The 12,597-nt window shown below is 38.0% G+C and overlaps 2 protein-coding genes across 2 annotated transcripts; one reads left to right on the top strand and one right to left on the bottom strand.

Annotated features, from left to right (window-relative positions):
- Positions 1 to 1,808: 1,808 nt before the first annotated feature.
- On the top strand, positions 1,809 to 6,042 carry LOC128694470 (hemocyanin subunit-like). Its single transcript, XM_070097902.1, has 3 exons — positions 1,809 to 1,968; positions 3,804 to 5,330; positions 5,521 to 6,042. Exons 1-3 carry the CDS (start codon positions 1,884 to 1,886, stop codon positions 5,937 to 5,939), a joined length of 2,031 nt encoding a protein of 676 aa, XP_069954003.1. The 5' UTR covers positions 1,809 to 1,883; the 3' UTR covers positions 5,940 to 6,042.
- Positions 6,043 to 9,060: 3,018 nt separating this feature from the next.
- LOC128694471 (hemocyanin subunit) lies at positions 9,061 to 12,284 on the bottom strand. The gene is made up of 3 exons (XM_053784605.2): positions 12,130 to 12,284; positions 10,068 to 11,594; positions 9,061 to 9,958 (listed from the first exon to the last, which is right to left on the bottom strand). The coding sequence occupies exons 1-3, from the start codon at positions 12,209 to 12,211 to the stop codon at positions 9,543 to 9,545; spliced, it is 2,025 nt and encodes a 674-aa protein (XP_053640580.2). The 5' UTR covers positions 12,212 to 12,284; the 3' UTR covers positions 9,061 to 9,542.
- Positions 12,285 to 12,597: the final 313 nt, after the last annotated feature.

The following is a 12,597-nucleotide window of genomic DNA, read 5'->3' as shown; positions in this document are numbered from 1 at the left end:
ATGCCACCATATATTTTTAGCATTTTTAAATGGGTTGTAGAAGAAGTGGATGGTAGGATGTTGGAGAAAGATGTGGGGTTTAATTATGAAGAATCGAATACAAAGAGGGAGTTATCACAGTGGCCTATTTCCGATGATACGGTGTTTTTTGGAAGATTCTCAGACCAGTTTGGGAGGGTATGTAAAAGAAGGAAATTAAAAGTGAACATAGGGAAGAGTAAGGTAATGAGAATCAAAAAAATAGGTAATGAAGGATTGCATACCAGATTAGAGAGAGGAGTATGGAGGAAGTGTGTTCAGACATTTGTGAGTGGACTTGTTAGCAGACAGGTCTATAAAAGACGAGATGAAGCATAAAACTAACGAGAAGAAAAAGGTGAATGATGCACTGAGACACTGGTGGAGACAAAGAACGTTATCCATAGAGGCAAAAAAAAAGGGGAATTTATGAGAGTACAATAATATTTTTATCATTATTTTTATGATAGTGCAGTGTGCACATGTCTACTCGACAGTGTCGAATAGACACGTGCATATAATTAAGACAAGTATCATGTAAGAACAATGACAACAAGTCGTCTTGTCTGACTGAAATCCAATTATTTCCGAGAACACCTCTCTCATACAGCCGTCATAATGAAATAGGCAGTGCTCTCTGAATGGAGTGTCTAAATAAAGACATGTTAATTGGCTTCAAGACATTGTGGGTGGAACTCTAATTAACGTCTCAGAGGTAAACTAAATGTTGACGGAGGGAGCAGTAGTCAGGAAACTATTATGCATGGCTGTTGGAGTGTGAGCGAGGATACATTCGTGAAGAGATTCAAGGAAAACAGTTTACCGGACTTGAGTCCTGCAGGTCGAAAGTACAATACCTGTTCACTAAAGGAATGTTGTAGTTTGGAGGATCATCTAAACTATGATGTCAACGCTCTTATGGCAAGACAGCGATTGAATAAATAATGGTGAATGTGCTTCTTTATTTCAGAGGGAGGGGGTGACCCTTTATCGGTAGAAGACGGTCGGTGAGTTAAGAATACTAGTAAAGTAAAAGAACATAAGTGCAACTAATGTGACATTTTATTGTGGCAACGTTTCGCTCTCCAGGACCTTTATCAAGCCGTTACGGCTTGACAAATCTCCTGGAGAGCGAAACATTGCCAAAATAAAATGTCACATCAATTGCACTTGTGTCCTTTTACTTTACATATTTTCGGTAATTCTACCAACATATATACAAAAATACTAGTACTGAGTATGGTAAAGTAATTATAGTTAGTATTTCATAAATTAACTCATACGATGAAACGTAGTGCAGATCCCTGCTTTAGCTTGCTCAAGCCTCGTCTTCACTTCAAAGATGTATTATATGATTAAGAATTAATTTCATCTTCATAAATCATTGCTCTACAGGCTGCCTTCAACCTGTCAATCTATTAAAGAAATAATCACTTTTCTTGCAGTTAAATGACTCCTCTGCTATAATTAACAGAGATGCTATACTTAGTTTATGGAATTAACTAACAGGGAAAGATCTAGTTAAGGGTATATGCCTTTTGCTTATTATTTTTTTCGTGGTTTGTAAAATGCTTGGCATATCGTGTTATATTTGTTATTATTTTCGTGTTACGTTTGTATCGTTATTATAAATCAAAATGCCAGCTGTTCCTTATACACTAGGCCTATTCATGTTGTCTCTTATCAAGTGGATAATCTCAAGATAATAGTAGTCATCGACGGTCAGCAACGGACGAGAAGGGAGATTAGCATGGAGGGGTGATGGGAGGAGGAAGATTAGCACAAAGGCAGTATCACAGGTTTGAGTTACTGGGGCCACGGAGTATAAAGCTTGGCTCGACAGAACGGAGCTCACCATCACCACCATGAAGGTCCTGGTGTTGTGTGCTCTTGTTGCTGCTGCTGCAGCTGCCCAGCCCAACTTCGACTACCAGAACGATGCAGCAGGAGGTGAGTGCACGAAATTCTATATTTCAGTATTATATATAATATTAGTATATTACATTAGGTAAGGTTTTTGAGGTTCTTTTGGTACAAAATTATTAATTTTTACATTAATATAAATGAAAAAAAAATGTCTTTAAACATATACCCATCATGGAAGGTTCCTTGATGTTGGTGAGGGGCTCTTGATTTAGGGAATTGCATCTGTGCTCCAGGTCCCCGAATTAAGCCTGAATGCCTTCCACATCCCCCCTCGGGAGCTGTATAATCCTACGGGTTTAGCGCTTCCCCCTTGATTATAATAATAATTTAAACGTATAAGAGAAAATTTTAGAAAAGAGTTAATTTTAAACGAGTTCTTGCTAATGACCAGTTTTACTTATTGGGCATATATATACACACACACACACACACACACACACACACACACACACACACACACACACACATATATATATATATATATATATATATATATATATATATATATATATATATATATATATATATATATATATATATATGTATATATGTATATATATATATATATATATATATATATATATATATATATATATATATATATATATATATATATATATATATATATATATATGATACATGTTTGTGCAAAGGAATATAATAGTCAGGTATACATACCAAAATCCCCTTTATATGCAAAGCATTGCTGACAAACTTAAATTTAGCTTAAGATTAATAAGGCAACAACAGTACATATGATCATCAGGTGAGTTACAATGATTACAAGAGAACTGAGTATTCTATTAGGTTGTGCTATATGACTAATAAGTTTTGCAGAGAAGAATTTCAGTTTTGTTTATTAACCTTAGGTGATTAACATTTGAGATGAATACAAATATAAAGAATAACTATATATTGATTATAAAGTTTTACCTATGTCCGTGATATTGAGTAAATGCAAATATATGAAGAGTTTTTATGAGGATAGTGAGGCTCTGGTTAGAGTAAGTAGGAGAGAAGGAGATTATTTCCCAGTAAAAGTCGGCCTTAGACAAGGATGTGTGATGTCACCGTGGTTGTTCAATATATTTATAGATGGGTTTGTAAGAGAAGTGAATGCTCGGGTGTTGGCAAGAGATGTGGGATTAAAGAATAGAGGATATAAAGAATTGAGGATATAAGAGTAAGGTGATGATGAAAAAAATAGGTAACGAAAGATTTGATATCAGATTGGAGGGAGAGAGCATGAAGGAGGTGAATGTGTTCAGATATTTAGGAGTGGACGTGTCACCTCGTCTATGAAAGACGAGGTGAATCATAGAATTGACGAGGGGTAAACGTGAGTGTTGCACTGAGGAGTATGTGGAGACAAACAACTTTGTCCACGGAAGCAAAGAGGTAAATGTATGAGAGTATAGTTAACAAACCCTCTTTTATGGTGTGAAACATGGGTTATGAATGTTGCATCAAGGAGAAGGCTGGAGGCAGTGGAAATGTCTTGTCTGAGGGCAATGTGTGGTGTGAATCTAATGCAGAGAATTCGCAGTTTGGAAATAATGCTGATGAACGGGATTACCAAAGCTATTATCCAGAGGGCTGAGGAGGGGTTGTTGAAGTGGTTCAGACTTGTAGAGAAGCTGGAACAAAATAGAAATACTTCGAGAGTGCATAAATCTAACAATATTTTTCAGTTAATTTTTTAAAAATGCTTAAAATTAGATGTAGAGATGATACAAGGCTACTGAAAAATCTTAAGAAACATTCCAGTACTCTTTCAAAACTAATAATCCCGTAACCCTTAAAAACTTCAAAGCACATGATTCATTCTTCTCTGCACATTTTTTCTTTTTAAATTTCAGGCGCTTCTACAGCTCAAAAGCAGCACGACATAAATTATCTGCTGTTCAAAGTTTATGAAGTTCTGCGTGATGGTAACCTGAAGCGACTCGGTGAAACCTTCAACCCGGAAGCTGACACATCTCGCTATACTGACGGTGGAGCCGCTGTCCAGAAGCTTCTGACGGAGCTGAGGGACCATAGGCTCTTGGAACAAAAACACTGGTTCTCTCTCTTCAACACACGACAACGTGAAGAAGCACTTATGCTCTATGATGTTTTGGAACATAGCAAAGACTGGCAAACTTTCATCAGTAATGCCGCTTATTTCAGAAACCGCATGAATGAAGGAGAATTTGTGTACGCATTGTATGCAGCAGTAACGCACTCTCCACTCACCAAATACGTTGTACTTCCACCGCTTTACGAGGTCACCCCACATTTGTTCACAAACAGTGAAGTTATCCAGCAAGCCTACCATGCCAAGATGACTCAGACACCTGGAAAGTTCACATCAGAATTTACCGGCAGTCAAAAGAACCCAGAACAACGTGTAGCGTACTTCGGTGAAGATATTGGCTTGAATACCCACCACGTTACTTGGCACTTGGAGTTCCCATTCTGGTGGAATGACAAACATGAAAGTCACCATCTCGATCGGAAAGGAGAAAACTTCTTCTGGGTACATCACCAGCTCACTGTTCGTTTTGATGCTGAACGTCTGTCTAACTATTTGGATCCTGTTGAAGAACTTCATTGGGAAAAGCCAATTAAGGAAGGCTTCTCACCCCATGCAACTTACAAGTTTGGTGGCTACTTCCCTTCTCGTCCTGATAATATCCTCTTTCAAGACGTGGACGGTGTAGCACGCATACGTGACATGATTATATATGAGAGCCGCATTCGTGATGCAATTGCTCATGGATATGTTATAGCCAAGGATGGATCCATCATTGATATAAAAACTGCACGTGGTATTGATATTCTTGGTGATGTTATCGAATCTTCTACGTACAGTCCTAACGCTGAGTATTACGGCTCTCTCCACAACACAGCTCACATAATACTTGGTCGCCAAGGAGATCCACAGGGCAAATATGGTTTGCCTCCAGGAGTCTTGGAGCACTTTGAAACTGCCACCCGTGACCCAGCATTCTTCAGACTACATAAATATATGGACAATATTTTCAGGGAACATAAGGACAGTCTCACTCCCTACACTAAGGAAGAGTTAGAATTTGGAGGTGTGGCTATTGAAAATGTTGTCATAGATGGAGCACTTGAAACTTATTTTGAAGATTTTGAATATAGTTTGCTCACTGCCGTGGATGACACAGTCGAAATTGATGACGTAGACATTACTACAACGGTGTCCCGTTTGAACCACAAGGACTTTTCCTACAAAATTGATGTCATGAACAATAATGATAAAGAAGTGTTGGCAACAGTTCGTATCTTCGCTTTGCCACATCGTGACAACAATGGTATTGTCTACCCATTCAACGAGGGACGCTGGAGAGCCATCGAGTTGGACAGGTTCTGGAGAAAATGTAAGTTATTTAAAGCAATATTTTTACATGCAAATGCAAGTTTTTAAATGGATAAGTTTATTTAAATGAAAGCTTTATTCTGATCTTGTAAAAGAATGACGAAAAATCTTCCTGTTGCTCTCATATTTTTCAACTTTTCAAAGTAAATATTTATATGTATTTAATTGAGATTTTCTCTACATATCAACAGTAAGACCTGGTGTGAACCACATCGTACGTAAGTCAACTGAATCGGCAGTAACGGTCCCTGACGTCCCAAGTTTCCAGTCACTGATACAGAAGGCTCACGCTGCCCTCACCTCTGGTGGCCAACTCGACCTTGACAAATATGAGAGTGCACTTGGACTGCCAAACAGGTTCTTGCTTCCCAAGGGTAACTCAGATGGTATGGAGTTCGACCTGGTAGTGGCTGTGACCGACGGCACGGCTGACGCTGCCGTGGACAATCTTCATAGAAACTCCAAATTCAACCATTACGGCTACCAAGGAGTGTATCCCGACAACCAGCCACATGGTTACCCTCTTGATCGTCGTGTCGACGATGAGCGCATCTTCCACGAAATTTCCAACTTTAAACAAATTACTGTTAAGGTCTATAATCATGCTTAAAATGCGATACACGAGCAGAAAGAATTAGAAGAAATATACCATGGAAATTCTGTGTTCAATGTTTACATCAACTTTGCAATAAGCAAATAAAGATGTTCTGATATATATTACTTTTATTAAAGCCAAATTGTTTCCTCAGTCTTTTTTTTTTTTTAGACTATTGTTACATTTCTGTCTAACTGTATATTAATGTTAAAATTAGTAACTTAAATGAATAGAAGTACTTAGAGAAACAGAAAGAAGGAATCAGTTTGTTATATAGTTGAAGTTAGAATAGAAAATCAAAAGGCTCTCTTTTCTCGAACCTGTTTTCACTACGGTAAGAGCTGCCATGAGAAAACGTATGAAGAAAATCATACTACATTGAAAAACTCGTATATAAATTTAAAGAACATGAAAATAATATTGAATGCTCCCTAATTTCTCTACTCCTATGACACTTTTGTTTGAGAGAGACGAACATGATCTCCACAAGATTCTGATTTTTTTCCTCTCTGGTCAGTACTGCATATTTTCACTTGCTGTACACTGCTCAAAGTGAGTGACAAACTGTGTTTTAATAAGGTCCAAATACGGTACAAGTTTAAAGCCGATCAGAAGAGTTGTTCTTCAGTAATTGACTTTATTCCATCAGTTCCATCGTTTCTTTAGCTATTTGGGCCTGTCTTTTTTGGGTTATCATTGTCGGTAATATTTTGAAGCCGGAAGAAGCATTCATAAGTTAGCGAAAAAAAAAATTAATATCGCTAATTTTTTAATAAAATTTTCAAACTGGGACCTATGCCACCCAATGGAAGTGTGAGAGCTGTGTTTAGGCAACCGTACCGGTGGTGAAAGTTTGAAGTCTATCAGATGAGTCATTCTTTATCCATGGTACGAATTTTGTCGATTGCAAGTTTTTTTCCTGCACGCAAATGAAAATTAATTCGTACTACCTTGGCCTTAAGATACATTAGCCATTAAACTGAAGTGGTTCCAGAGGAGTAAACTGAAAATTATTTAATTTGGTTTAGCAGGAATAAAAACGATCGAAGAATTTAAAGACAAAACTATAACAGAAATTTCGAGTTTTGTGAAGCTGAATGAGATGAAAAAGCTTACAATGATTTAGACTTTGTGAAAAAATGTTGTTAATGTTCCAGTAACGACTGCATCTACAGACCACAACATTTCTGCTTGAAAACGAATTAAAATTTACCTCAGATATTTTCAAGCCTCATTAAAGTTGTAAAGCTTATCCTCTTCAATTAACAGAAAAATAATTATTGCAAAGTCTTCAGAGCAAACCAGAATTTTATAACAATTACAAAACAGTTTGCTAGAAAAGAGAAGCATTTTATACTAGTGCTAATATTTCCCGTTTTACTTCTTAAATGAGTCCAATAAAATCTAGTTAACATTTCTACTTCATTTTTATCAAAAAACTTAACAGTGTCATTTGTTTACCTTGCCAATTTTATCACTTCACTCTACTGAGGACTTATATTAAATAGGATTTAATCGGTGTAAAACAGATTTTTTGCACATTATACATAAAGCAATCTTCACAATTATCATTATACTAAGTAGAGAAATATTGCTTCATTGTTGCACAAGTGAACTGGGATATTTTTAATTTCTTTCTGCTTATTTCTAGCTCATCCTTGAAAAAATATAATATGTTTCCAATTTGCTTCTTGCTCTTTATTCATAATTTTATTTGACTGTTCTTTGAATAATATGTATTATTTGATTATAATTATTTTCATTCATAATATCCTGTCACTGCTTATGATTTTTATATGGCATCATTTTTGCCCATTTTATATCCTAATGTTACTAATTTTTTGTCGTAATGTTTAAATATTTTATAATTCCATTTATTTTGGCTGCTACCTTTTCGTAACAAATTCTTTGTTCAGAATTTTTTACGTATGCTTAAATCCTAATATTTTCATTATTGTTTGAGTACCTATCTAGAACGATATCTTTTTTTTTTTTCTTATTCGCCGGTATTCTCCCGGCCCGGGTCTTTTCCAAGTAGTGGTGACCCGGCCTTGGCTCCCTATCTGGGGAGTGTCTCGAGACTTAAGTCTCCCATGGGAGGAGGTACAAGTACCCCCTCATCTTTAGGACCAACTGTCCCCAGGCCTAGCCACATTCCCCGCCCTCACGGGGCTCGTAGGGAGAAGATAGGCCTCTGGTCTGCCATCTGCCCCGCCCCAAAGGGGCTCGTGGGGATGGCAGTCTTGTGAGCTGCAGATGGTAGCAAGCTCAGGCCTTTGATAGAACGATATCTTTCACTCATGGCCGTATATGCACTAGGCTTTTGCTTTACATTCATCTACTTATTCTTCTGTTGTATTATATTTTTTTAAACTAATCATTCCAGCTAAAATCTGTGCTTCGCTGCTGACAGAATTTATCACATATTTTCTTTACATTCTTTTTTCTTTTTGGTTTGTAGATCTCTCTTGATATTAATATGAATAATGTTTTCTTTAATTTAGCAATATATATACTAATTTTCTTTCTCCACTATTTTTCCGCTAGTTCTTACTTAAGTTCTTACTTAACTAGCGGAAACTAGCCAATTTTTAGTATTATATATAAAATTTCCTACTCTTCGTCCACTGTGTTTCCCGTACGTCATTCATTATGAATTTATTATATTTTTTCTTACCCTCACTTTATATTTTTAAGACACCTGTTTATTAGCAGATAGGAAAAAACAGGATGCATATAAAGAAAGCAGGACCTGCATCAGTGAGGCAATATCAGTATCGGTAAGGTAGGATGAGAATCAGTAAAGTATTATTAGTATCAGTGAGGCAGGACCAGTATCCGAGAGGCAGATCTAACATTAGTGAAGCAGGACCAATATCCGTGAGGCCGATTTAATATCAGTGAGGCTGGAAGTGTCAGGCTTGAGAACATTGTATTTGTACCCCCAGATACATAGAGACAGATTTCAGTATTATTGCTACATAACCTATTCAGAATGATTTCAAAAACTAGCTAAGTAGCCAATCATAGTTTCTATTGATACAAAAATCCTGATGAAAAAGAGGAAAGATCAGTTGAAAATGTAACAATAATGGTGAAGTTGAGATATAAAATAATTCGGAAAATATAATAAAAATTTGCTCATAATATTTTTATTTGCCAACAAAGAGTGTTTTGTAAACAAAATTAAACTGACAAGAAGTTTTTTAAATTTTTCATTTTAAATGGTGTCAGTGGCGTACCTAAGGTACGGCAAGTATGGCACGTGCCCTGGGCACCACCTGAAGGGGGGCGCCACTTGAAAGGGGGCGCCACTGAGCAGTTTTTATTAAAGTCAGACAAGTCATCCTCTGATAGTGAAAAAAAAAATTCATAAGATGTTTGATCTGTCTTTGATTATCATGGGTGAGAAGCACTAGGATGACTAGATTGTAATATTAAGTAAAAATAATGCTGGAAGCTACATGATCACAAACCTCACAGTGCCACTGCTCAGTGCCAACTGGCAGTAAGACCATTCTCCTGCGCAAACTAGTAATTTTCATGTAGTGCCAAAATTTGTTACTTAAAAGAAAAACGAGCTTGATGTAGATACACCCCTGAATGGTGTTAAAAATTTTAATGATTGTAGACTTTAACAACAGTTTGGTGGAAGTTAGAGAGGTCGTGGAAGATGCGTTCATCATCAACACGACGATCCAACGGGTAGCCATGTGGTCGGTGGTCGGGATACACTCCATCGTAGCCGTAGTGGTTAAATTTGGTATTAGTATGTAGATCATCAACTGCTGCGTCTGCCTTGCCGTCAGTCACAGCAACAACCAGATCGAACTCCAGACCTTGTGAGTTACCCTTGGGAAGCAAGAACCTGTTAGGCAGTCCAAGTGCACTCTCGTACTGATGAAGGTCAAGCTGGCTACCAGAGGAGAGTGCATCATCAGTCTTCTTTATCAATGAATGGAAACTGGGCACGTCAGGGACAGTCACTGCCGACTCAGTGGATTTGCGTACAATGTGGTTCACACCAGGACTCACTGTATGGAAAAGGAAACATAAATTTAAAAAAAAATAAGCTTAACAATTAGGGCCAATATTTTAATTTCGTCATTCCAAATAATTCTCATTCATTGAAAATATACTTACGCTGTTTCCAGAACCTATCCAGCTCGACGGCTCTCCAGCGTCCCTCGTTGAATGGGTAGACAATACCATTGTTGTCACGATGTGGCCAGGCGAAGATACGCACTGTTGCCAACACTTCGTGATCATTATTGTTGGTTACGTCAATGTTGAAGGAAAAGTCTTTGTGGTTCAGACGTGATACAACTGTAGTAATATCCACGTCATCTATTTCAACGGTGTCATCGACAGCTGTGAGAAGACTGTATTCATAATCCTCAAAGAAGGTCTCCAGTGTACCGTCAATGGCAACATTGTCGATAGCAACACCACTGAATTCCAACTCATCTTTCGTGTAAGGAGTAAGGCTATCCTTATGTTCTCTGAAGATATTATCCATATATTTATGTAATCTAAAGAATGCTGGGTCGCGGGTAGCAGTTTCAAAGTGTTCCAGTACTCCAGGAGGTAAGTTGTATTTTCCATGTGGGTCTCCTTGGCGACCAAGCACCACGTGAGCTGTGTTGTGAAGTGAACCGTAGTACTCGACGTTAGGGCTATATTTAGAGGATTCAATGACATCACCGAGTACATCAACGCCATGAGAATTTTTTATGTCAATAATAGATCCATCTCTAGCAGTAACATACCCATGGGCAATAGCATCATGAATACGTTTCTCAATAATGAGTAAGTCACGAATACGAGCGACTCCGTCGACATCCTCATAGTGAATATTATCAGGACGAGATGGGAATTCTCCTCCATACTTGTAAGTTGTATGAGGAGCGAATCCCTCTTCGATGGTTTCTTCCCAGTGAAGTTCATCAACGGGATTCAAGTGATTGGACAGACGTTCAGCATCGAAACGAACAGTGAGTTGGTGATGTACCCAGAAGAAGTTTTCACCCTTACGATCCAGATGGTGGCCTTCATGTTTGTCTTCCCACCAGAATGGGAACTCCAAGTGCCAAGTAACGTGGTGGGTATTCAAGCCAATATCTTCGCCGAAGTATGCTACACGTTGCTCTGGGTTCTTTTTGCTGCCAGTAAAGTGAGATCTGAATTTACCAGGGGTTTGAGTCATCTTGGCATGATAGGCTTGCTGGATAACTTCACTGTTTGTGAACAAGTGCGGTGTGACCTCGTAAAGTGGTGGAAGTACAATGTGCTTGGTGAGTGGAGAGTGCGTTACTGCTGCATACAATGCGTAAACAAATTCTCCTTCATTCATGCGGTTTCTGAAATAAGCGGCATTGCTGATGAAAGTTTGCCAGTCCTTGCTATGTTCCAAAACATCATAGAGCATAAGTGCTTCTTCACGTTGTCGTGTATTGAAGAGGGAGAACCAATGTTTTTGTTCCAGGAGCCGGTGGTCCTTTAGTTCCTTTGCAAGTATGTGAACCGCAGCTCCATCGTCTGAATAGTGAGACGTGTCGGCTTCAGGGTCGAATGTCTTAGCAAGATTTTTCAAGTTATCATCACGAAGAACTTCATAGACCTTGAACAGCAGGTAGTTTACGTCATGTTGTTTCTGAGTATCAGATGCACCTGGAAAATACAGTATTTATGTTTCTAATAACTGCCATACTCCTAAAGAATCTAGGTATAATAATGCTTCACCTTTTGAAACGTGAATCCATTACTTAATAGGTTTCTGGAAGACGAGATTTTTTACAAAATCGAAGACAAATAGTGGTTTTATTTCAACGAATTTGATATGGACATGAATTATTTAATGACATACTCAGAGGTTTCGTTTATTTTTATTTAGTAACAAAAAAAAGTTTCTATTTCCCAATTTCTCGAAATGAAAATGATTGATTTTATAATTGTAGGTGGTATGGTTTACGAAAAGGATTGAAAAATATAAATGTCACAGAAACCATAAAATCATTTAAGGTAATATTTATAAATTATCGCCTCATGGTGTCTCACTGATTCTTAACCATGACTGAAAGTGTCACCGTTTTAATAGCTAAAATGGGCTAAAGTTTGTATTAGCCTGCTTCCTTGTGTCAGACACTCTCAGTAAATCAGTCTATTATCACAAGTATATTTAAAATAGCTTAAGTCAAGTACTCACCACCTGCATCGTCGCTTTGAAAGCCGGAACTCGGCCAAGCAGCGGCAGCAGCCACGAGAACACATACCACCAAGAGCTTCATGTTGGCGATGGTGAGCGGCCACCCGCTACATCAGGTTTTATACCAACACACGCCAGCCAACCCTTACCACTCAGATAACACCAAGGCTGCCTACGTGACTCCTTTTTTCATCGACATCAAAAGTGTCAACACCCTCTCACTGCTCGCTTGGTTATTATCAGTGCTTCTTTCTCTTAGTTCGTTGGCCTACGGAGAGTGTAAGGAAGGTACTTGTTTGAGAGCCTCTCTTGGCCAAGGTCCTCACTTGAACTTTACCTCATACAGATACCGCAGAAGCAACTGTAAAGTATAGCTGTGACAGCAAGAAGTTTCATCTGGTTCATTGAAGTTCTCCTTGCTTAGGTCGAAGATTTGTTTTAGGTAACTGTGATAACAATAATCCTTAA

This window comes from Cherax quadricarinatus, chromosome 60, assembly GCF_038502225.1.
Source record: "Cherax quadricarinatus isolate ZL_2023a chromosome 60, ASM3850222v1, whole genome shotgun sequence".
In the NCBI taxonomy this organism is placed as follows: domain Eukaryota; kingdom Metazoa; phylum Arthropoda; class Malacostraca; order Decapoda; family Parastacidae; genus Cherax; species Cherax quadricarinatus.
The sequence above is the reverse complement of the archived record's forward strand: the minus strand, read 5'-3'. Positions and strand labels throughout refer to the sequence as shown.

Coding starts and splice junctions, on each gene's coding strand:
- LOC128694471 (XM_053784605.2), bottom strand. CDS start 12,211: ATGAAGCTCTTGGTGGTATGTGTTCTCGTGGCTGCTGCCGCTGCTTGG. Junction 11,595..12,129: donor TCAAAGCGACGATGCAGGTG/GTGAGTACTTGA, acceptor TGTATTTTCCAG/GTGCATCTGATACTCAGAAA. Junction 9,959..10,067: donor GGATAGGTTCTGGAAACAGC/GTAAGTATATTT, acceptor TTTTCCATACAG/TGAGTCCTGGTGTGAACCAC.
- LOC128694470 (XM_070097902.1), top strand. CDS start 1,884: ATGAAGGTCCTGGTGTTGTGTGCTCTTGTTGCTGCTGCTGCAGCTGCC. Junction 1,969..3,803: donor CCAGAACGATGCAGCAGGAG/GTGAGTGCACGA, acceptor TTTAAATTTCAG/GCGCTTCTACAGCTCAAAAG. Junction 5,331..5,520: donor GGACAGGTTCTGGAGAAAAT/GTAAGTTATTTA, acceptor ACATATCAACAG/TAAGACCTGGTGTGAACCAC.